General features: G+C 53.0%; 1 protein-coding gene across 1 annotated transcript in view; it reads left to right on the top strand.

Annotated features, from left to right (window-relative positions):
* The window catches only part of DNAH2 (dynein axonemal heavy chain 2), an 87,347-nt gene that overhangs the window by 63,921 nt on the left and 963 nt on the right, over positions 1-22,463 (top strand). The window contains exons 64-84 of the mRNA XM_055305618.1: positions 8,474-8,638; positions 9,140-9,265; positions 9,363-9,511; positions 9,626-9,692; positions 9,810-9,960; positions 10,096-10,244; positions 10,427-10,560; positions 10,707-10,851; positions 10,967-11,166; positions 11,878-12,004; positions 14,046-14,232; positions 14,386-14,534; positions 14,692-14,875; positions 15,108-15,298; positions 20,007-20,198; positions 20,360-20,544; positions 20,774-21,002; positions 21,081-21,232; positions 21,366-21,480; positions 21,940-22,123; positions 22,222-22,289. Coding sequence (XP_055161593.1) covers positions 8,474-8,638; positions 9,140-9,265; positions 9,363-9,511; positions 9,626-9,692; positions 9,810-9,960; positions 10,096-10,244; positions 10,427-10,560; positions 10,707-10,851; positions 10,967-11,166; positions 11,878-12,004; positions 14,046-14,232; positions 14,386-14,534; positions 14,692-14,875; positions 15,108-15,298; positions 20,007-20,198; positions 20,360-20,544; positions 20,774-21,002; positions 21,081-21,232; positions 21,366-21,480; positions 21,940-22,123; positions 22,222-22,289 — 3,249 coding nt within the window. The remainder of the gene's footprint in view (positions 1-8,473; positions 8,639-9,139; positions 9,266-9,362; positions 9,512-9,625; positions 9,693-9,809; positions 9,961-10,095; positions 10,245-10,426; positions 10,561-10,706; positions 10,852-10,966; positions 11,167-11,877; positions 12,005-14,045; positions 14,233-14,385; positions 14,535-14,691; positions 14,876-15,107; positions 15,299-20,006; positions 20,199-20,359; positions 20,545-20,773; positions 21,003-21,080; positions 21,233-21,365; positions 21,481-21,939; positions 22,124-22,221; positions 22,290-22,463) is intronic.

Here is a 22,463-nt window from a genome sequence, read left to right as displayed (position 1 = left end):
CCAAGTTTTTATGGATCCAAAGCTGGTCCTACCATTTCAGAATGTTTCACCAGAAACCACCAATGAAGATCATGCAGACCTAACCCCCTGGAATGGGATGAGGACCTCCCCAACGTTTAGTGAAACAAAGTGACTTTCAGGTTTGGAGCGGGGCTAGAGCCCAGGCTTCCCTGCCCCAGGCCCTACTCTCCCCGCTTCAGACAGAAGTTGCTGTCAGAGGGGCAGCTGCCCGTGGGGCCTCTTTCCATTCTGATTCCGTTGGGACAGAGCCGCCAGGCTGGGCGAGCTGCTCCTGCCTGCGCTTGCTCCTCCCCACCCTCTTCCCCGCCCTTCCCCATGGCAGTGTCACCTCCCAGCCCCTCTCAGAGCAGCCACTCCTTTCCTCTCTCTAATGAGAGTGAATAATCACAGAGATGGAGATTTATTTGGAAAGGTTTCTCACCCCTGGATGATTCATATCCTGGGATTAATAATTAGGAAGTGTTCTCTTGACATGTGAAAAGTGGGGCCTGCAGGGTCACCAGCCAACATCAGGCGCTGGACGAGCATTCAAGCATTCGTAGGGCACCCAGTGTCAGGTCCCTTGAGAGCCCTTAACTGATAAGAGGAAGCAGACAAGGACCCCAGATTTCCCTTCCATTCCTGGACAGGCTCTGAAGTGCAAGAGCCACATGTCCGGCCTGCCTGCCCTCACCCATGCGGACATGGTGTTAAGGCCCTACCCCAGACAGGCTAGGGCACAACTTGGCAAGAGCCCAGAAATCAGCATTTTGAAAGCCTGTCAGAGCCAGCCACGGTAGGAGGGCCCGGCCCTAGCTCTAGGACCCAGAGGTCTGCAAAGAGGGCCCGACCTCAGCTATATGGTTTATCGATTCAGATCTTGAGTACATAGTCTTAACCTTGACTCCCTTGCTTGGTAACCCTGAAAACCTCTTTTCCCCCAGCCGGGGTTACAACCCACTGGCTTAGTATTGCCCCAAAAGGCTCTGAAATGGATCTGAGCAGATTCCTCATTGACCTCAAGACAGCTACTGTATACCCAGGGCTGAATGCTGGCCTTCTCTCCCCTTGCCCATCCCAGTTACGTCTGGTCACCCCACTCAACCCAGCGTGTCACAGGCTGTGCAGGGAGACTGTGTGGCAGCGGTAAATGCTGTAATAGTATGAATAATCCATAGAAAGTCCACACATTTGAATATAACCCTGGGGGGCGGGGAGATGACACTACATTTCAAAGATTCCATCCTCATGTGAACTAGAGTCCAAACCAATTAAAATCTGAAATCAAATTATCTTGCTTTTGAGAGCTAAAAATCTAGAATCCAACACTGTCAAGTTAAAGTCCCCAAACCATCCAGTTTCTTCTGCTCAGTCTCAGCCAAGGGGTTCCTAGCATGGGGAGGAGAGCCCATTTCTTTCAGTCTCGGCCAGGGCTGTCACGCGCTGGAACCGGGCGACATGCCTGCAGGGCCGCAGAGGCTGCAGTGGTTTCAAATCAAGTCTCTTGTGAGCAGCATTTGAAAAAAAAAAAAATTGGAGGAGTTAATAAGGCATACATGACTTCCAGATAAAATTATGTTCCTGGGAACCAGCAGTTCTTGTTGCCCCAGAGACCACAGTAAAAATTCAGCGGTGTTTGCCGGAGGGAGGATTCATGGAGAAAATCCTGCTTTTAGCTCCACCAGTGTGTCAGTTGTCAGGATACCGTGACCTGTGAACTTAAACTGGGGGAGCCTCCCACAAGACATTAATATGAGATGTCATCCAACCAAAAGGCATTTGCTGCATCGAGGGCAGGCTGGAAATCCATACGTGTGTATGTACTTTTTGGAGATGGCAGTTATCACGGTTAAAATACAAGATTTACCCCTGCAGATCCACCATCGCCCATCAGAAAGCATAGAATCGAGTGGCATGAAGATGTTCGCCATGCCTTGCAGGGCACCGGTCCTCTGCCATCTGCATCTCAGGGCACAGCCTTCCTCCTCATCTGAGTGCCCCAAGTGTTCCAGGCATAGGTAACACCCACCTGCCGCCTACCCTACCTGCGTCTCCTGGAATCTCAGCCCAAACGGAATCCTGGTGGCCCACAAGCCTGTGGACAGACCATGTGGACTCAGATCCATCTGCCACGATTGCCTCCTTAGCCCTGAATGCAAAGAAATTGAAGAGCGACACTGCTGGCTTAGCGCCACGCAGGCCTGGCAATCACCACTGAAAGCTAGAACCCGTAGCGCACACAGATCACATCGTCTTACTGTTGGAAAACCGCGCACGTCCTATGTTGTCCTCGCTGTCCTCGAGCCTCCATACCCCGCCCCCACTGCGAGCCACTCGGGGCAGGTGGCTTCTGTGCCGTAGCCATGGCAGCCTTCATCGGGAGGCCACCCACCCCTGCAGCCCACATCTTTCCTTTGACGGGTTCTCACTGCTCACAGTGGGACAGTCGTGCCTCTCCAGAAACAGCCACCACCCACCCATGGACAAAGCCACCGTCATCTGCCAAGGTCAGAATATCGAGGCGATGGCTTTCCTCCTACCCCCCTACCACCCTGTGACAGCTGTTAGAAGCCAACCAGGGCAGCCCTGGTGGCTCAGCAGTTTAGTGCCATCTTCAGCCCCGGGGCGTGATCCTGAAGACCCAGGATCAAGTCCTGCGTCGGGCTCCTTGCATGGAGCCTGCCTGTGACTCTGCCTCTCTATTTCTCTGTGTTTCTCATAAATTAAAAAAAAAAAATCTTTAAAAAAAGAAGCCAACTGTACCGGTGCAAAAACCCACCTGGCCTAATATGAGCCCATACAAATCGTCTGCATCCACATCCCAAAGTGTGCGTGTGACATGCCGCCCCTGCATCCGCCCAAAGCCTCTCAGTGGGTTTCCGAGTCTGCACACATACTCTTGAGGAATCTGAGCAAGCTGAGCAGCTGCCTTCTACTCCTGGGGTTCTAAACACACTGGAAAATAAACCAAAAGGGGTTTGGCCAGAAGATCCCCTGTAGAGACCATGTGGGAGGACGTGGCTGACATGGTTTGTGAGTGGCCTCGCTAGACGTGACCTGGGCATCAGACACACATTTCTGGTCTTGGGCAATGCTGGGGGCCAGAGTGGAAAGGGGCTGAGCTCGGCTGAGCATTCTAGCTTATTCTCCCTGATTTCACCACTCAGATCAGCCACACACGTCCCCCGGAGAAGGAGTGTGTGAAGCCCTGGAGAAGTCTTCCAGCATACAAGGGCATGGCCACGATTAGGAATTGTAGCAAACCATGGCCCCAGAAGAAAAAATAAACCCAGAGATCATTCGGGTTACGGAGAAGAACTTAAGCAAACTGAAGGTAAAAATTGGTATCATCAGAGGGTAATTAAGGAAGAAATGACACCCAGAAAGCAGAATGAGGATGGTAAGAGGGGCACCTGGGTGTCTCAGCAGTTGAGTGTCTGCCTTCAGCTCAGGTTGTGACCCCGGGGTCCTGGGATCAAGTCCTGCATCGGGCTCCCTGCAGGGAGCCTGCTTCTCCCTCTGCCTGTCTCTGCCTCTCTCTCTGTGTCTCTCATGAATAAATAAAATCTTAAAAGAAAAAAAAAGAGGACGGTAAGAGAAAAATCACCAACAGAGAAAAAGAAAGAATTCCGGGAAATTAAAAACAATCAACATCTGACAGTCAGTAGAAGGGTGGGAAGACAGGGTCAAGGAATATGAAAAGCCACAACAAACTCAACCCTGCAAGAGAGCTACGAGACCTGAGACCTGATCCAACCGATAAGAATTCCCACAAGGAAATTCAATAGGAAAATACTTCACAATCGGCACAGCGTGTGCAGTGACCTGCAGGTGGCTCAGCCAGCCACCAGGTGCATGTGACAGCAACCCTGGTCACAGGCACGTTTGGGGCTTTTCGTGGCATTGGGCCACTACGGTTGACCTAGAGAAGACGGTGACTTCTGAGTGGGAACATCATTATCAATCTCGACCATGTAAAAGTAAAAAGATGATCAAAAAGGTGGGGGAACAGGGGAGATTGGGCAATGCTTCTGTAGTAGATAAGGTAAAACAGGGTTTGAAGATGTTCTTCAGCGTTACAAAGGTAACAACAGTAGAAGCATTAAAACTGGTAGGAGAGGGGTGTGCAACTCTTGATCTCAAGGTTGTGGGTTAGAGCCCCACATTGGGTGTAGAGTACTTTACAAAATAAAGAGTGGGGGGATCCCTGGGTGGCTCAGCGGTTTAGCGCCTGCCTTCAGCCCAGGGTGTGATCCTGGAGTCCCGGGATGGAGTCCCCGCATCGGGCTCTCCGCAGGGAGCCTGCTTCTCCTTCTGCCTGTGTCTCTGTCTCTCTCATGAATAAATAAATAAAATCTTTTTTTAAAGATTTTATTTATTTATTCATAGAGACAGAGAGAGAGAGAGGCAGAGGGAGAAGCAGGCTCCCTGCAGGGAGCCTGATGCGGGGACTCGATCCCGGGTCTCCAGGATCACACCCCAGGCTGCAGGCGGCGCCAAACCGCTGCGCCACCGGGGCTGCCCAATAAATAAAATCTTTAAAAAAACAAACAAAATAAAGAGTGGGGGCGCCTGGGTGGCTCAGTCAGTTGAGCATCTGCCTTCAGCTCAGGTCATGATCTCAGGGTCCTGGGATGGATCCCAGCATTGGGCTCCCTGCTCAGTGAGAAGTCTGCTTCTCCCTCTCCCTCTGACCCTCCTCCTCTCTGTCAAATAAATAAAGAGTGAAATCTTAAAAAACAAAACAAAAACCTAGTAGGATCAGGGAGAAACAGGTGGTGGTGTGGAGGGTCAGGGGTGACACCTGCCTCCATCATAGCATCGACGTAATAAAAATAGTTTTGAATGGAGAAATCAGGAAACAGCCTTGTGGAATGTACTTGTGTGTCCACAAGATGCCTCTGGAGGAATATTCAAGAAGCTGGTCACACTGGCTACCTGGAGGAGGGAGCAGGGCGGATGGAGGGCAGGGTTGGGTCGCTGTCCACTCTCTCATGCCTTCTGAATTTTTGAGCGACTTATTCACCACGTAAACGAAAAAGAAACAGCCGTGTCAAGATGTGCTTGCGCACGTACAAGGACATCCGTCCCAGCATTGTTAATAATAGAAAATGTGGGAAAGACACACATGTCTATCAGAAAGAGACTTGTTATATAAATTATGGTTCAGTCATTCACAAGATTCTTTTTGCAGCTGCTAAAGAGAATGAGGCAGCTTGACGAGCGCCGACTTGGAGACAGGGAAAAAAATAGTAAAGCACCAGTAATGTGCCAGCATTTAACTTCATGGAAAAAAATCCACGCAGGCATGAAGCGCTTCCTGAGCGCCAGGCACTCTTCTACGTGTGAGGACTGAGCAGGCGAGCAAGGCTCTGCCTTCACGGAGCTTGTATTTATTCTTGGCGGGCTCTGTCTGGAAAGCTTCTGGAGCCAGCAGCCAGCAAGGGGGGTGGGGGTGGGGGTGGGGGGCAACCCAGGACTGGGAGGAAGCCGGATGCCTCACTGTGTGTACGCTTCCTTCCTTTTGATGTGGATTCACTCTTTATGAAAAGACATATAAAAGAGGGAAATTATTAAAAAAGAAAAAGAAAGACAAAGTTGTGGTTAGGTGTGATAATGGGGTTATGGTCATGGTCATGTGGCAAATGTCATGGTTTTGTTCTCGGGAAGCATCATGAAGTCTTGAGGCTGGGAATTTCATGAGTTTGTAACTTCCTTTGAGATACTTTGGCCAAACCCAAGGCAATGAGATTAAAAATAGCAACTTGTGAACAACTGTTAAATGTGACAGGCGGGGATCCCTGGGTGGCTCAGTGATTTAGCTCCTGCCTTTGGCCCAGGGCATGATCCTGGAGTCCCAGGATCAAGTCCCACATCAGGCTCCCTGCAGGGAGCCCGCTTCTCCTTCTGCCTCTCTCTGCGTGTCTCTCTCTCTCTCTGTGTCTCTCATGAATAAATAAATAAAATTTTAAAAAAATGTGACGGGCCTAGAGGTGTTTACCATAGGATTCTTTTCCTTAGGTTCGAGATTTTTCATAATTTTTTTGTTTGTTTTTTTTAAAGATTTTTATTTTTATTTCTCTATTCATGAGAGAGAGAGAGAGAGAGAGAGAGAGAGGGCAGAGACACAGGCAGAGGGAGAAGCAGGCTCCATGCAGGGAGCCTGATGTGGGACTTGATCCCAGGACTCCGGGATCAGGACCTGGGCTGAAGGTGGCGCTAAACCGCTAAGCCACCCAGGAATCCCGTAATTTTTTAATTAAAAAGATTAAAACTACAACAATTTTAAAACTGCAGATTTGGGGGATCCCTGGGTGGCTCAGCAGTTTAGCGCCTGCCTTTGGCCCAGGGCGCGATCCTGGAGACCCGGGATCGAATCCCATGTCGGGCTCCTGGTGCATGGAGCCTGTTTCTCCCTCTGCCTATGTCTCTGCCTCTCTCTCTCTCTCTCTGTGTGTGTGACTATCATAAATAAATAAAAATTAAAAAAAAACAAAACAAAACTGCAGATTTGTGTATATATACATATGTAATGTATATTAATAATATTTAATAAAATACATATATTTTATGTAATACATAATAAAATACATACATATATATTTGTAGCCTAAGGGGGCACCTGGGTGGCTCCCTCAGTTAAAAGACCGACTCTTGATCTCAGCTCAGGTCTTGATCTCAGGGTTGTGAGTTCGAGCCTTGCATTGGGCTCTGTGATGGAGGTGGAGGCTACTTAAAAGAAGAAAAGAAAAGAAAAAAACTAGCCTAAGTATAATATTCAAAGATACAGAGGCAGCTAGCTGCCAGAAGACATAAGAAGAGAAATACTTAAAAAAGAATTTGCCACGGAAAGGCAGGACCAGGAGGCAGCCAGAGAACTCCTGCTTGTCATTATGACCCTTCCATCATATCATTTAGGTCTTTAACCTTCTGCACAGATTTCTCATATAAAAAATAGAAACCGTGAAGATGACAGCACATGCGAAATGAGTAGTGAAACACAGAACGGTCGTGGGCTGCCTGCCTCCCCACAGACATCTCCACAGGAAGCCCAATTATAATCAGCGTTGCTGATGAGCGTGGACCCAGCGCAGGGAGGAGTTCATGTGAACCGATGACAGGTGGCACACAGCACAGACCATAGGATGTGTGGCTTCGCCTGGGGGTGATGCCTACAGTGCGGGGCAGGAGCCAGGGCACCCCTTTCGAAACCTCCAGACCCCCAGGTCTCACCCCGTGGTTCTGTAGATGTTACTGCTGTCTTATGGATGGCTGCTGAGGCCCCACCTAGAGAAGCGGTCATCCGAAGGTGACGTTTGGAACCTCCACTCAGCTTGAAGGACGACATCCTGGGGAGTCGGGTGTCCCATTTCCCTCTGGCCCAGGTACCGCTTAAGTGTTCTGTGCCAGGACTGCACTCTCCTTCCAACCATCCGACGAGGCCTGTCTGTGAAGCAGGGCAAGAGTGCAAGCTCCGCACTGTTGCAGGCTGCCTGTCCCGGGGGGGCGGGGGGCAGCAGGAAGGGAACCAATGTCTGTCCTGTGTGCACTGTGTGCCAGGTGCTTACAGCCACGCCAGACCTGTGTGCTTTGTGAAAGTGGGAGGGGGGAGACACGGTGAGTACTGTGTTGGCTAGTCGGGCACACGTCCGCATCCTGGAAGAAGCTCATCAGGCTTGTACTTCAGATCTGAGCGACAGATGCCAAGCTCAGCAGAGCCTGCAGGTGGCAATGAGTCCACGGGAGCTCTTCTTCTTTTTTTTCTTTTTAAAGATTTTATTTACTTATTCATGAGAGACACACAGAGACAGGCAGAGACACAGGAGAAGCAGGCTCCTTGTGGGGAACCCGATGTGGGATTAGATCCCAGGACCCTGAGGTCACAACCTGAGCCGAAGGCAAGTACTCACCCACTGAGCCCCCAGGTGCCCCTAGGGAGGCTTCTCTAGTAGAGAAAGCTCCTCCCAGGTCCCCATCTCTATGTGGGTCCTTGGACCTGGGCCTTTCTCTGGAACAGAGCCCCTCACCCTCTCTCCCAACAGTTCCTGGGACCATTTCTAGATTTTTATTTCTCCAGGTCCTGCCACAAAACACCTGCGTAGACAGGCAGGTGTTTTGTGCCATCTGACCCTCTCCTGCCATCATATCTCGCGTGGCTTATTCTGCCACAAGAGGTCCGCCTGCAGCCCAGTCTTGGGTTTCACCACAAGCGGTTTCCTGGCCTAAGGAAACCGTGGCAGAGGGAAGGGAAAGAAAATTCTTTTCATCACGCATGCTTTATCTCGTTTTCTGTATACAACAGCCTTAGAGGGCAGGTGTTCGTATCTGTATTCTGCATGCCTGGAACCCAGGGCGCAAAGAAATCAGTTCACCCCGAGGCCACACAGCCACAAAATGGCAGACAGGCGATTCGAACCCAGAGCCGTTGGGTGGCCAGCGCTGTGTTCGACCCTCGTGCTCTGGTCTCTCCCAGGTGGCCGAGAAACTGGAGATGCTGAAGAAACAGTATGATGAGAAGCTGGCGCAGAAAGAGGAGCTTCGCAAGAGGTCCGAGGAGATGGAGGTGAAGCTGGAGCGCGCCGGGCTGCTGGTGTCGGGGCTGGCTGGCGAGAAGGCGCGCTGGGAGGAGACCGTGCAGGTGACTTCAGCGCCACCAACCGTCCGCCCTCCACACCCCCTCCCCGCGCCCACCAGTTCCCAAAGTTCCATCCATTTCTGGCTGAGGGACAGTCAAGGGACAGGGAGACATCTGGGGATGGGTGCAGGGACCTCCGAATGCGGGGTGGGAGTTCTCCCCCTATTTCAGGAGAAGAGTAGAAGGAAAGACCTTTGTGCACTTTAGGGGTCACACAACAGGGCCCTCTCTGTGGCCGGCCCACCTGGTAGGAACAGTCCTGGGGCATCTTGTCTCCGCCTTTACTGAGTTCCTGGCTTTGGGAAAGGGTTAGGCCTTATCACCACAGTGTAAACAGAACTGCTGTTAAAGACAAGGTGTGTGGGGGGGACCAACTCAAAAGTTATTAGAATCAGTTTAGAGCCCTCAGGGCCAAAGGTTCAGGACAGGGGAGGCACCTCTTTGATCTAGACAGTGTCTTGAGGAGGAAGCCTGCAGGGCTTACACCCCCCTGCTGCCCCCCAGGGCCTGGAGAAGGATCTGGGCTACCTGGTGGGTGACTGTCTCTTGGCCGCTGCCTTCCTGTCCTACATGGGCCCCTTCCTGACCAACTACCGGGACGAGATCGTTAACCAGATCTGGATGAGGAAGGTGAGACAGGGCTCGGGCAGGGCTCGGGATCCCGGGAAGGGGCCAGGGTGCCAGGCTCAGGTGGCCAGGCTGACATGTGGGGCACTTCCTCACCCAGATCTCAGAGCTTCAGGTCCCTTGCTCCCCTCGCTTCACCTTTGATAACTTCCTGTCCAATCCTACCAAAGTTCGAGACTGGAACATCCAAGGGCTACCCTCGGATGCCTTTTCCACCGAGAATGGCATCATCGTCACCCGTGGCAACAGGTTAGGATGCTCCTGGGGGCAGGGGTTGGGGTGGTGATGGGAGGGGGGGTGAGGGGAGGTGATGGGAGGGGGATGAGGGCAGACCCTGTCCTCTGAAGGGCCATCCTCCTGCAGGTGGGCACTGATGATTGACCCCCAGGCCCAGGCCCTGAAGTGGATCAAGAACATGGAAGGGAACCAGGTGCAAAGCTGGGGGTGGGGGCTGCTCCCCAACCCTCTCTCTTCCCAAGGCCCTGCCCCTGAGACTGTTCCCCCTTGGTCCCTCAGTGGCTCTCCCACTGTCCCCTCTGCTCTCCAGGGTCTCCAGATCATTGACCTACAGATGAGGGACTACCTTCAGGTTCTAGAAAAGGCCATCCAGTTTGGATACCCTGTGCTGCTCCAGAATGTGCAGGAGTATCTGGATCCCACACTCAACCCTGTGCTCAACAAATCTGTTGCCCGAATTGGTTAGCCCTGGGCTGAGGCTGCTGAGGGCAGGGGTGGGGGGATGAGGGGGTGGTCACTGGAGTGGGAAGATGGGCCAGCCCATGACTGTCACAGTGGGTCCTCACCCTTGACCCCCTTGACCCCCGTGGCTACAGGTGGGCGGCTGCTGATGCGTATTGGTGACAAGGAATTGGAGTACAATACAAATTTCCGGTTCTACATCACCACCAAGCTCTCCAACCCCCACTACAGCCCGGAGACCTCTGCCAAGACCACCATTGTCAACTTTGCTGTTAAAGAGCAGGTAAGTGGGGGGGCAGTGGCAGGACTCAACTGGGTGAAGCAGGAGGCACTGTAAAGGGATGGAGAAGGAGGCCCATGGCATCAGGCCGCAGGGGATGAGTGCTTGGGAGATGTGTGGGGCAACAAGGGTGAGGTCACCAGAGTGAGAGTCTCGGCTCTCAGCATACATCCTGGCACTCCCAGGGCCTGGAGGCTCAACTGCTGGGCATTGTGGTCCGGAAGGAGCGGCCGGAGCTGGAGGAGCAGAAGGACTCACTCGTCATCAATATTGCTGCTGGCAAGAGGAAGCTCAAGGAGCTGGAAGATGAGATCCTTCGGTGAGAGCTTGCCCCCACCCCCATCACCCCCGACCTGCCACTGGCCTCCTCGCAGGCACTGCAGGGCCCCAGGGGGCAGTGGAGGAAGGCTTGCCCGCACCCGTGTCCTGATCTCTGGCTCTACGCACCCGCGGGGCTCCTTGCAGGCTGCTGAACGAGGCCACAGGCTCCCTGCTCGATGATGTGCAGCTGGTGAACACCCTTCGGACCTCCAAGATGACGGCCACCGAGGTGACGGAGCAGCTGGAGACCAGTGAGACCACAGAGATCAACATCGACATGGCCCGCGAGGTAAGCTGCGGGGGGGGGGGGGGATCCTGCCTCCGTAGGGGGGTCATCCCCGTGGCCAACCCCCATACCCCCATGCTGCCCCATGGCCCCGCACCCTGACTCCCCCCCTCTGCAGGCTTACCGTCCCTGCGCCCAGCGGGCCTCAGTGCTGTTCTTCGTGCTCAATGACATGGGCCGAATTGACCCCATGTACCAGTTCTCGCTGGACGCCTACATTGGCCTCTTCATCCTCAGCATCGACAAGAGCCACCGCAGCAACAAGCTGGAGGACCGCATCGACTACCTGAACGAGTACCACACCTATGCAGTGTACAGGTCGGCGCACCACACTGCGTCTGCGTGGCCGCTGCCCCTCTTGCCCTCCCGCATTGGTGCTGTCCCAGCCACGGCCACCACTCTCAGTCCCCTGCTCCCCTCTCCCTACACTTTCCCTAGGCAGCGGGTCCCCCTGGGGCTCTAGCCGGACCCCTGGGCCCAGCCATCAGCTGTCCCTGAGCCCTACACTTGTACCTACAAGTGTCCACTGTCTCTGTGCTTCTTGAGGGGCAGTGCCCTGGAAGCTCTAGGAATCTTGGTAAGATCCAGATCCAGATTCAGAGGGCCTGGGGCCCACCTGAGGTTGTGCATCCGCAGCCAGGTCCCAGGGGGCGCTACAGCTACTGGTGGTCTGGGGACCACCTCTGGGCAGTGGTGAACTTGACCTCTCCACATGAATGGCCCCCAGGCCTATCAGGTTCAGCGTTTCACACCAAACCCCTCACCTCCCCCTTTCCTTCAGGGGCCTCCCTCCAACCCCGAGTGGCACCAACACCCACCTCGCAGTCACCCAGGCCAGAAATCGGAAGTTGTCCCTGACCTTTCCTCTCCCGACCCTCCTCCTCAGATCGGGCACCAGGGTTTGCTCACCAGTCTTTCTGCAAATGGCCCTGCCCAGCGGCCCTGCAAGCCTGCATTTGCATGATGTTTGCGCAGCAAGTGTTCACGTTGTGTTTCCCACCTCCTCCACCCTCCTCGCCCATCTCACAGGTACACCTGCCGCACACTGTTTGAGCGCCATAAGCTGCTGTTCAGTTTCCAGATGTGCGCCAAAATCCTAGAGACCTCCGGCAAGCTCAATATGGATGAGTACAACTTCTTTCTGCGCGGGGGTGTGGTGAGTCGGGCGGAGGCATCAAGGTTGGGGACCGGGGGTACATGTGACGAGGACTCCAGGCTGACCGGAAGGCCCAAGGCCCTAGCAAGCAGGCTCAGGAGCACCAGTGGGAGCAGGTGCACGCCCAGCTCCCTGGGGACGTGGGGGCTGACTGGCCACGTACTTCCTCACTTGCATTACGGGCAGAGCTTTGGGGCCCCTCTGACCTGGGACCTACTGATTGGTGTGATCTTGCCTCTCTCACTGCTGCTCATCCTCTCCTCCCCCCACCTGGCTGCCATGCCACATCCTGTTCTCTTCCCTGCAAGAACCCTTACTGCCCAACCCCATGGTTCTGCTTGGCGAAACCGCCACCCTGGTGGCACCCAGCTCTCCTGCTCCTGCGCACTCCCACGCTGAAAGGAATTGCTCGAAATCCTTTAGGCCCTTAAAACCGCCAGACCGCAATGGCAGGTTCCCCCAGCCAGTCATTCTCCACCCTCGGAGACAAACCGGTTTCTTTATTTTATTTTATTTTATTTTTTGTATGTTTTTTATTGGCATTCGATTTGCCAACATATAGTATAACACCCAGTGCTAAAAAAAAAAAAAAAAAAAAACCACCCAGTGCTCATCCCATCAAGTGCCCTGCTCAGTGCCCATCACCCAGTCACCCCAACCGCCTGCCCACCTCCCTTCCACCCACCCCTTGTTTGTTTCCCAGAGTTAGGAGTTTCTCATGGTTTGTCTCCCTCTCTGATACTTCCCACTCATTTTCTCTCCTTTCCCCTTTATTCCCTTTTGTTCCTTCGGCTGCACACACTTCACCTCTTCTCCAGATTTTAGCAAAGTCCTCCCAATGCTCCCTGCCCCCACCCTCTCAGCTTGGCCGCCCAGAGACTTTTGAAAACCTTCCCCCACCCAACTCCTCCCTCTGTCCACCTGCCCCCCTAGAGGCCCTCCGAGGGCAGGCCCCTCCCTCTCACCTCTGCATTCGTCCCTCTGGCCACACATGTGCATGCAGCCCGCTTTCATCTCCTTTGACACTGGATTCGAGCCGCGCTGGATTTCCTGAGACCTCCTTGACTTTTTTTTTTTTTTTAAGATTTTATTTATTTATTTGAGGGGAAGGGAAAAGCAGTGAGGGACGGGGTGTAGGGGAGGAGGAAGGAGAAGCAGGCTCCCCACTGAGCATGGAGCCTGGATGGACTCCATCCTAGGACATTGAGATCACGACCTGAGCTGAAACCAAGAGCTGGATGCTCAACGGACTGAGCCACCCAGGTGCCCCTTCTTACTTAATACTTCATCGCCCCCCGCCCCCCAGAACTTCCAGTCTTTATCCTCCTCCACTTACTCTGTTCTTGTGTGACATTGCCATCTTTAACCGACTAGATGGTTTAATTATCTGGTATGTGTTTTGGCTCATTATCTGCCCTCCCGTGCTGGAAAATAAGCTCCTCGAGGGCCGAGATATCTATCCTGTTTATTTGCTGATGTGCCCCAAGGGCCGAAAATACGTAGTTGGTGAGTAATAAATATCTGTTGAAGAAGGGAATGAACAAACCACTCTGAGGGGCGAGGCTGCCACCGGGAAGCTTTACGGTGAGGGACAGTAACACCAGCAAACCACCAGAGGGCGCCAGCTTCCTAAATTTGCACTGTGCGGTCACTGCAGGCGGAGACCTGGACCCCCACCTAGACTTCCCCCATCCAGGTGGACCCCAATCGGGACGCCTGGGAGGTTCAATGGTTGAGCGTCTGCCTTCCGCTCAGGGCGTGATCCTGGGGTCCTGGAATCGAGTCCCACATCGGGTTCCCCGCAGGGAGCCTGCTTCTCCCTCTGCCTGTATCTCTGCCTCTCTCTGTGTGTCTCTCATGAATAAATAAATAAAATCCTTAAAAAAAAAAGGTAGATTCCAATCTATCTCAGATTCCTGTCCTCCTTCCTTCATTCTCTTTCATGCAAGACTCCTCATCATAAAATAATAATAATAATAATAATAATAATGGTCATTGGAGATGTTCTTGCTCAATCCCTTCCTCCTCCCTCCTTGCCCAGGTCCTGGACCGGGAGGGCCAAATGGATAACCCATGTACCAGCTGGCTGGCGGATGCCTACTGGGACAACATCACAGAACTGGACAAACTGACCAACTTCCACGGACTCATGAACTCCTTTGAGCAGTATCCCCGGGATTGGCACCTGTGGTACACCAATGCCACCCCGGAGAAGGCCATGCTGCCAGGTGCTCTCTCCCGCCTTCTGTGCGCCCCTCTCTGCCGCGGCCCTGCCTGCGCTTCCTGGTGGAGCATCCCTGGCAGGGGCCCCTTGGGTTAGACTCCTGCACCCCCACACCCCCAGGGGGCTCAGTCCCTGCGGCTGCTCCCCTCATCCCCAGGTGAGTGGGAGAACGCCTGCAACGAGATGCAGCGGATGCTGATCGTCCGCTCCCTGCGCCAGGACCGCGTGGCCTTCTGCGTTACGTCTTTCATCGTGTCCAACCTGGGCTCCCGCTTCATCGAGCCGCCTGTGCTGAACATGAAGCTGGTCAGTGGCTTGGGTTCCCAGGCCACCCCGCCCTGGCTCCTTCTGTCCCTCCACCCTCACGCTTCTCTGCTCTCTCTCTCTCTCTCTCTCTCTCTCTCTCTCTCTCTCTCTCTCTCTCTCGGTTCCTGCCTGAGGCCACATCCTGTGATCCCGGCAGGTGATGGAGGATTCAACTCCACGAACCCCACTGGTATTCATCCTGTCCCCTGGTGTGGACCCCACCAGTGCCTTGCTCCAGCTGGCAGAGCACAAGGGCATGGCCCAGCGCTTCCACGCCCTGTCCCTGGGCCAGGGCCAGGCCCCCATCGCGGCACGGCTCCTCCGAGAGGGTGTCATTCAGGGTCAGTAGCCACCTGGCTCCTCTGCCCCCAGCCTTGGCACTGGTCCTGCTCCCCAGAGCCTCTGAGCTCAGTCCAGGACTCTGACTGTGGCCCCCACTTCCCCAGGAGGCCTGGGAAAGGCAGACCCAAGAGTGTGGACCCCTTCCCCGCCAAGCACACACCATCAGGTGCAAAGCATGGGACAGATGGGGCTTGGGGAACGGTTCCCACTGACTCCGGCATCTCCTTGCAGGACACTGGGTGTTCCTAGCCAACTGCCACCTGTCCCTGTCTTGGATGCCGAATCTGGACAAACTGGTGGAACAGCTGCAGGTGGAAGATCCCCACCCTTCCTTCCGCCTTTGGCTCAGCTCCAGCCCCCACCCAGACTTCCCAATCTCCATCTTGCAGGCCAGCATCAAGATGACCACAGAACCACCAAAGGTACCGTGACGGTAGATAGCCAGAGCCGACCGTGCCATCTGGCACCACGCTCTTCCTGCTAGCGTCACGGGGAGTCCCAGCCTTAACCACGGCTTTTTGCTTCTCCTGCTCTCAAAAAATTCTACCCTAGTTCTTCCCTCCATGTGCCAAACCCCTAGAACGTAACAGTAATCCCTAAACATTTCTTGAGCGTTATTTCACGCCAGGCGTTGTTTATTTATTAGTTCATTTAAAATGCACACACCCTATTATCAGGCAAGTCCTGCTACCCCCACTTTAGAGAGAGGAAGCTGAGGCATGGAAGAGTATGGGGCGCCTGGGTGGCTCAGTGGTTGAGTGTCTGCCCTTGGCTCAGGGCGTGACCCTGGGGTCCTGGGATCAAGTCCTGCATCGGGCTCCCCGCAGGGAGCCTGCATCTCCCTCTGCCTGTGTCTCTGTCTCTCTGTCTGTGTCTCTCGTGAATAAGTAAAATCTTAAAAAGAAGAAGGAGAAGAAGAAGAAGGAGAAGGAGGAGGAGGAGGAGGAGGAGAAGGAGAAGAAGAAGAATAGTAGTAAATAACTAGTGGATAGAACTTTTCTGCCTCCCAGCATTTCTTTTCATCTCTCCCTGAGGTCTGGGCTGGGCCCCAGCCTCCCTGCTTCCTTCCGCAAGCTCTGTTGGAAGCTTCTCTCCAGAATGACAAAGTCACCATTAAATGCAACCACGCTGATCCTCTAAGATCCCACAGCCCACAACCATATTGATGCTGGCCTTTACCTCTGCGTATACTGCCTTACCAGCTTTTCATCACTTTCAGCCAAGATCAAACCCTGTCCTTACACGGCCTGTGTGTGTCCCCCTCCCCCACCCCACCCCCATAGGGGGCCTCCTGGCATCACCCACTGCCACGGGGTCCCCTTGGCTCTGTTTGCTGCACCTCCACAGTTCATTCTTAAAATGTCTTGTCCCTCTTCCTCTAGACTCTGAACTCCCCCAGCCCAAGGCTTCTGGAAGCACCTTCTGCAGCCCCCCTTAATCCTCCCCACCCCCTCCTGGGCCCATTACCAGTTCCTTGAGAAGCCCCTGCCCTGCACGTTTAGGCCGTCACCCCAGGGATCCCTGCTCATAAAACCATTTCCCCGCTCCCACTGTTCCTGCAGCCCCCGCTGCCCGGTCATTTTACCCGCAATGGATCGCAAGGTTCAGATAGACTCCTGTCTTCTCGAGACTGGAAGCTCCTCGAGGGCAGAGGCCATGTCTTTCTAAACTTTTTCCCCTCTCAATGTTTTGCTCATCTCCTGACTAGCGCCAGGGCTTGGATGTAGTAGGAGCTCAACAAATAAGTATCATCTGAACATGTGTCATTCATTACTTCAATCCTTGGCTGCCCGTGGGCGTTGACACAGCTGCTGGTCTCTCCCCTGGTTTCTGTGACCTGTGCTCTTCCAGCTTTGGGTTCTCCCTCCACTTCCTGCCTGGTCACTTACCACATCCGTGTCTCCTTGTCCCTTGTCCTCCTGTGGTCTTAGCTCCACACTTGCTCCTTGGCCCCCAGCTCGGCCCATGCTACATTTCCTCCTTTGGTGGAGAAATTGTCCTCTCCCTCACTTCAACTCCAGTCCTTATCTCCGGCCTCAGTAACCACACTCAGTCCCAGGCCTGGATTCCACATGGCTTCCAGGCAGCCAGCCCCGGAAATCCCACACTCACAAAACAAATTGCCAGGCCCCGCCACCAGAGAGTGCCTCTTTGTCATATTTTTTCGTGGCACCCCTGATTTTTTAAAATTTTTTATTTTTTGAGAGAGGGAGTGATCAAGCAAAGGGAGGGGGGCAGAGGGAAAGAGAGAATCTTAAGCAGTGTCCATGCTCAGTGTGGAGTCGGATGTGGGGCTCGATGTCATGACCCCAAGACCAGGACTTGAGCGGTAATCCAAGAGCCAGATGCTTTGCTGACTGAGACACCCAGGCACCCCGATGATGTTTAACTTAAATCTATTATATATTCTAATTTTCTTAAGTGACCCAATCTTGTCCTCTATACGGTTCCTCCCTCGCCCCCCGACACAGGATCCACTCTAGATCAGATATTGCAATTTTGTTGTCCTGTGAAGGAGGCCAGTTTTTGCATCTAGACATACAAACCAACCCCAATAGTCAAGGGGACGGTGATTCATCCAAGTTTTACTTCAAATAAGGTCCGCATAACCGAAGCCTCCAGGTGCCGGTCAGGATCTGGTTCTGGAGTGTATTCTTGAGTCACCGCCTGCTGTCTGGTCTTTTCCTTTTAACTAAATATTAGGCAGATACAAAAGAATAGAAAACATATGCAAGGGGTGAAGGATCCTAATTCCACACACACCCGCCTGCCCGTCTTGCCATGACTGTCCCTCCCGTCGCCCTCCCTCTGCTCTGGAACACAGCCACTCTCCTTGAGGTGTCTGGCTGGAGGGACTGCACCAGCTGCACACACACAGCAGCGTGCTCTTCTCATTCAGCGCTCTGGGCTCACGTTCCACGGTTCCTTGTTTTGCTCCACATTCTTTTTTTTTTTTTTTTTAAGATTTATTTATTTGTTCATGATAGAAAGAGAGAGAGAGAGAGAGAGAGAGAGAGAGAGAGAGGCAGAGACACAGGCAGAGGGAGAAGCAGGCTCCATGCCAGGAGCCCGACGCGGGACTTGATCCCGGGACTCGATCCCGGGACTCCAGGATCGTACCCTGGGCCAAAGGCAGGCACTAAACCGCTGAGCCACCCAGGGATCCCCTTGCTCCACATCCTAATCCTTCTGTCAGTTTTGTGTTTTGTGGGTTGTCTTTTTTCTTTGTCATTTATTTATTTGTTTATTTATTTAGGTGAATAGAGGTCCTTAATTTTTAGGAGGTGGGCGGAATTCACCTTATTTCTTCTTTGTGGTTTGTCCTCCTAGGTCTTGTTCAAGAAATCTTTGCTTACTCCACAGTGGTAAAATCGCTCTCCTATACTTTGTCTTCAAAAGCATTTTATAGGGACCCCTGGATGGCCCAGTGGTTGAGCATCTGCCGTGGGATCAGGGCGTGATCCCAGGGTCCTGGTATCAAGTCCCACATCGGGCTCCCCACAGGGAGCCTGCTTCTCCCTCTGCCTGTGTCTCTGCCTCTCTCTGTCTCTCATGAACGAATAAACAAAATCTTAAAAGAGCATTTTATAACTTGACTTCCCTATTTCAGTGTTTTAATCACTTGAAGTTGATTCTTGTAAGTGTGGAATGAGTAGGGAGGGGTCTAATTTGGGTTTTTCCCCCACAGAGATAACCAGTTCTCCCAGGACCATCATTGAATGGCCCACGATTACCCTTTGGACCTGCTGTGTCTGCTAAGCCTTAAATCATGTTTATATACACAGGGTTTCTGAGCTCTTTATCCTGTGCATTGGTCAGGTTGTTAGCATTGGGGTCTATATGCACGGTCTCAATTGCTATGTAGCTCTACAATAATCCTTGATGGCTGGTAAGGCAAGTCTCTATACCATATTCCTTGTTGGGCTATTCATGGCCCTTTATTCCCCAATGTAAATGTTGGAATTAGCTTGTTAAGTTCTACTCAAAAAAATCCTATTGGTCAGTTTGGAGGAAAACATCTTTCTTATCGAGCCTTCCCTTCCATGATTATAGTATGTCTCCACATGTGATCTTTCTTTCAACAAAGTTTTGTCATTTTCTCTATAAGGATTTGTACATTTTTTTAAAAATTTTTATTCTTTTTTAAAAAAGATTTTATTTATTTATGAGAGACACACACAGAGAGAGGCAGAGACATAGGCAGAGGGAGAAGCAGGCTCCCTGTGGGGAACCTGATGTGGGACTCGATCCCAGGACCCTGGGATCATGACCTGAGCCAAAGGCAGACACTCAACCACTGAGCCACCCAGGTGCTCTAAGATTTGTACATTTTTATTTATTCCTAGAAACTCTATATATTTTGAGGTTATAAATGGAAGGTTTCTTACTCCAATGTTTTCAACACTCCATTACATCCATTATGGATGCGTCCTCGTAAAAGCACTGTTTCAACATATCATTGAGCTACTCAAGATAGAAAGTGGCCCCGTGACTTGATTCCTGGTGAATCAAGTCCAGATGGCGCCATCTGTTCATGCCCCTTCTGACCCCACCCGTGTCCTTGCACTTGACTTCATTTACACTCATCTTCTCACTTCTTCTCCCCTTTATCCCTTCCACCCTTTCCATCTCCAGGATACCAATGCCCTCCCCTCAGCCTCCTCATGTCCTTCCTATTGGTAAATCCACCTTGACCCACAAGGGCATTCACAAAGCCTGAAAAATCCATCACACAGACAGTCCCTCCTTGATGACATACTATGGCCCCTTAATCTACGCTGAACCTTAGCACATGGCAGTGTACATTTTTGTCATTGATAGTTGCATGTCTCTGTCTTCATCTTCCTTTGTATTTCTGGGTACCTACCCACTATGGAGAACAATGTGGCTGAGAACATCAAAACTGAGGGAGACAAGTGCCTGCATGCAAATTAAAGAAAGGCAGTCACCCCATCCTGTGAATCAGTGCACATCCTGGCATGCAGATCAAGGGCTGAATTTCAGCCCTCACTCTCCCGTTCAGCCAGCGCCCTTGTGCAGTGAGCAACCTCCACAACTGTACAATGTGGTGCTAGGGGCAGGGCTGAGCATTATGCACATCACCCCACCTCTGTTCTGCATTGTCCACAGGGCCTGAAGGCCAACATGACACGTCTCTACCAGCTGATGACGGAACCACAGTTTTCCCATTGCTCCAAACCTGCCAAGTATAAGAAGCTGCTGTTTGCACTCTGCTTCTTCCATTCTGTGCTGCTGGAACGCAAAAAGTTCCTGCAGCTTGGCTGGAATATTATCTATGGCTTCAATGACTCTGATTTTGAGGTTTGTACTAACAGGGGTCTGTCCCCCCAGCCCTCTGTCCTTCCACCTCCTGCCCTGGGCCCCCCTGTGGGAAGAGCCACAGACAGAGAGCCTGCATGAAAAGCCTGTGTTGGGAGAGTTCCTGCCATAACTGTGTGCGTGTGGGGGGGGGGCACACACAGGTGTCCGAGAACTTGCTGAGTCTATACCTGGATGAGTATGAGGAGACACCATGGGACGCACTCAAGTATCTCATTGCCGGTGTCAACTACGGTGGGCACGTCACGGATGACTGGGACCGGCGTCTGCTCACGACCTACATCAACGACTATTTCTGTGACCAGGCTCTGTCAACCCCCTCTTACCGGTGAGGGGAGGTGGCACTGAACTCGGGGCCAGAGGCCACCGACAGACCAGGTGGCAGGACTGGGTGGGGGGGGGCAGATGTGTTTGTGGGGAGGAGAGGCCAGGAGACGGAGGAGAGGCAGATATGCGGGAGCAGGGTAATGGGGACCTGCACAGTGACCAGGGTCTCAGCCTGGCACTGAAGCCCCCAAGGCCCACCGCATGGTGATAATTATGCTGTGGGCCACCAGGTTGTCGGTGCTGGAGGCTTATGTCATCCCCAAAGATGGGAGTCTGGCCTCTTACAAAGAGTACATCAGCATGTTGCCTGGCATGGATCCCCCCGAGGCCTTTGGCCAGCACCCCAATGCCGATGTAGCCTCCCAGATCACCGAGGCCCGAACTCTGTTTGAGACTCTGCTGTCCCTGCAACCCCAGATTACACCCACCAGGGTAGGGGGCCAGAGCCGGGAAGAGAAGGTATGAGCAGGTCCACTCGTAGTGGGGAGGCCAGCAAGGAGGCAGAGAGGCCTCTGCTCACAGCTCCCGCCGCACCAGGTCCTCGAGTTGGCCACTGATGTGAAACAGAAGATCCCTGAAATGATCGACTATGAGGGGACCCGGAAACTGCTGGCCATGGATCCCTCCCCTCTCAACGTGGTCCTCCTGCAGGAGATCCAGAGATACAACAAGCTCCTGGAGACCATCCTGTAAGATGGAGAGGGGCTCTGCGGCTTGCAGGGAGGGGCGAGTGAAAGGGATCCCCGCCAATGCCCTCCCCACCCCCCACCATGGCTCTGCCAGGTCCATCCCATCTCTAAGCCCCCACCCTATCCTGCCCAGGTCCTCACTGACAGACCTGGAAAAAGGCATCCAGGGCCTCATCGTCATGTCTACGAGCCTGGAAGAGATTTTCAACTGCATCTTCGATGCCCATGTCCCTCCACTCTGGGGAAAGGCAAGATCACTGGCTCTTGACCCCCTGTGCCCTCAGTCTCTGGGTCCCGGGAGGCATATGGCAGGATGCAGGGAGCCTGGGGTCTGGAGCCAGATAGATTCAAGGTGGAAATCTGGCTCTGCTCTTCCCAGACTGGCTTTGCACCTATTAACCTAGGAACTTAGCGCAAGTTCCTAACCTCCCCAAGGACGGTTCCAGGATTCTTAGTACTGTGTGTGACTGTTAGTAGGTGCTTTGTTAACAGGAACGGGTTAGTCTTATTGTTGCTCTCATTGTGAAATGGTTGTTGTTTTATGCTTCCCGCCCAGGAGCTGGCTTTTGGAGAGCTTTGCCCAACTGTAACTGGGGAATGGGCTGATAACCCCGTATTCTTCTCATATCTGCTCCAAGTGCTCAAAAATCAAGATTTCGATGCATGAGAAAATAAGTGCAAAAACACACACTTGCCTCCTCCTCCAGGCATATCCCTCACAAAAGCCCCTGGCTTCATGGACTCGGGACCTGGCCATGCGTGTGGAACAGTTTGAGCTGTGGGCCAGCCGTGCCCGGCCTCCTGTCATCTTCTGGCTGTCTGGCTTCACCTTCCCCACCGGCTTCCTCACTGCTGTGCTGCAGTCCTCAGCTCGCCAGAACAATGTGAGCAGTGTGGCAAGTGTGATGCAGGGTGGCTGCTGGGGACATGGACTTGCTCTCCTCCTGAGGGGTTCTCCCTTATGCTCACCTTTAACCCCCAGATTCCAGTGGACAACCTCTCTTGGGAGTTTATTGTTTCCACGGTGGATGACAGCAACCTCGTGTACCCACCCAAGGTGGGAGCCAGATGAGCTTAGGGCTCTGAGCAAAGGCAGCTCTGGCGGGTGCTGGGAGCACAGGTGAAAAACAACTGGTTAAGAAGGGAGAAGAGGGGCCTCTGCGGGGCTCAGTTGGTGAAGTATCTGCCTTCAGCTCAGGTCGTGATCCTAGGGCCCTGGGATCCAGCCCTG

Source organism: Nyctereutes procyonoides, unplaced genomic scaffold, assembly GCF_905146905.1.
Source record: "Nyctereutes procyonoides isolate TBG_1078 unplaced genomic scaffold, NYPRO_anot_genome, whole genome shotgun sequence".
Taxonomy (NCBI): domain Eukaryota; kingdom Metazoa; phylum Chordata; class Mammalia; order Carnivora; family Canidae; genus Nyctereutes; species Nyctereutes procyonoides.
The sequence above is the reverse complement of the archived record's forward strand: the minus strand, read 5'-3'. Positions and strand labels throughout refer to the sequence as shown.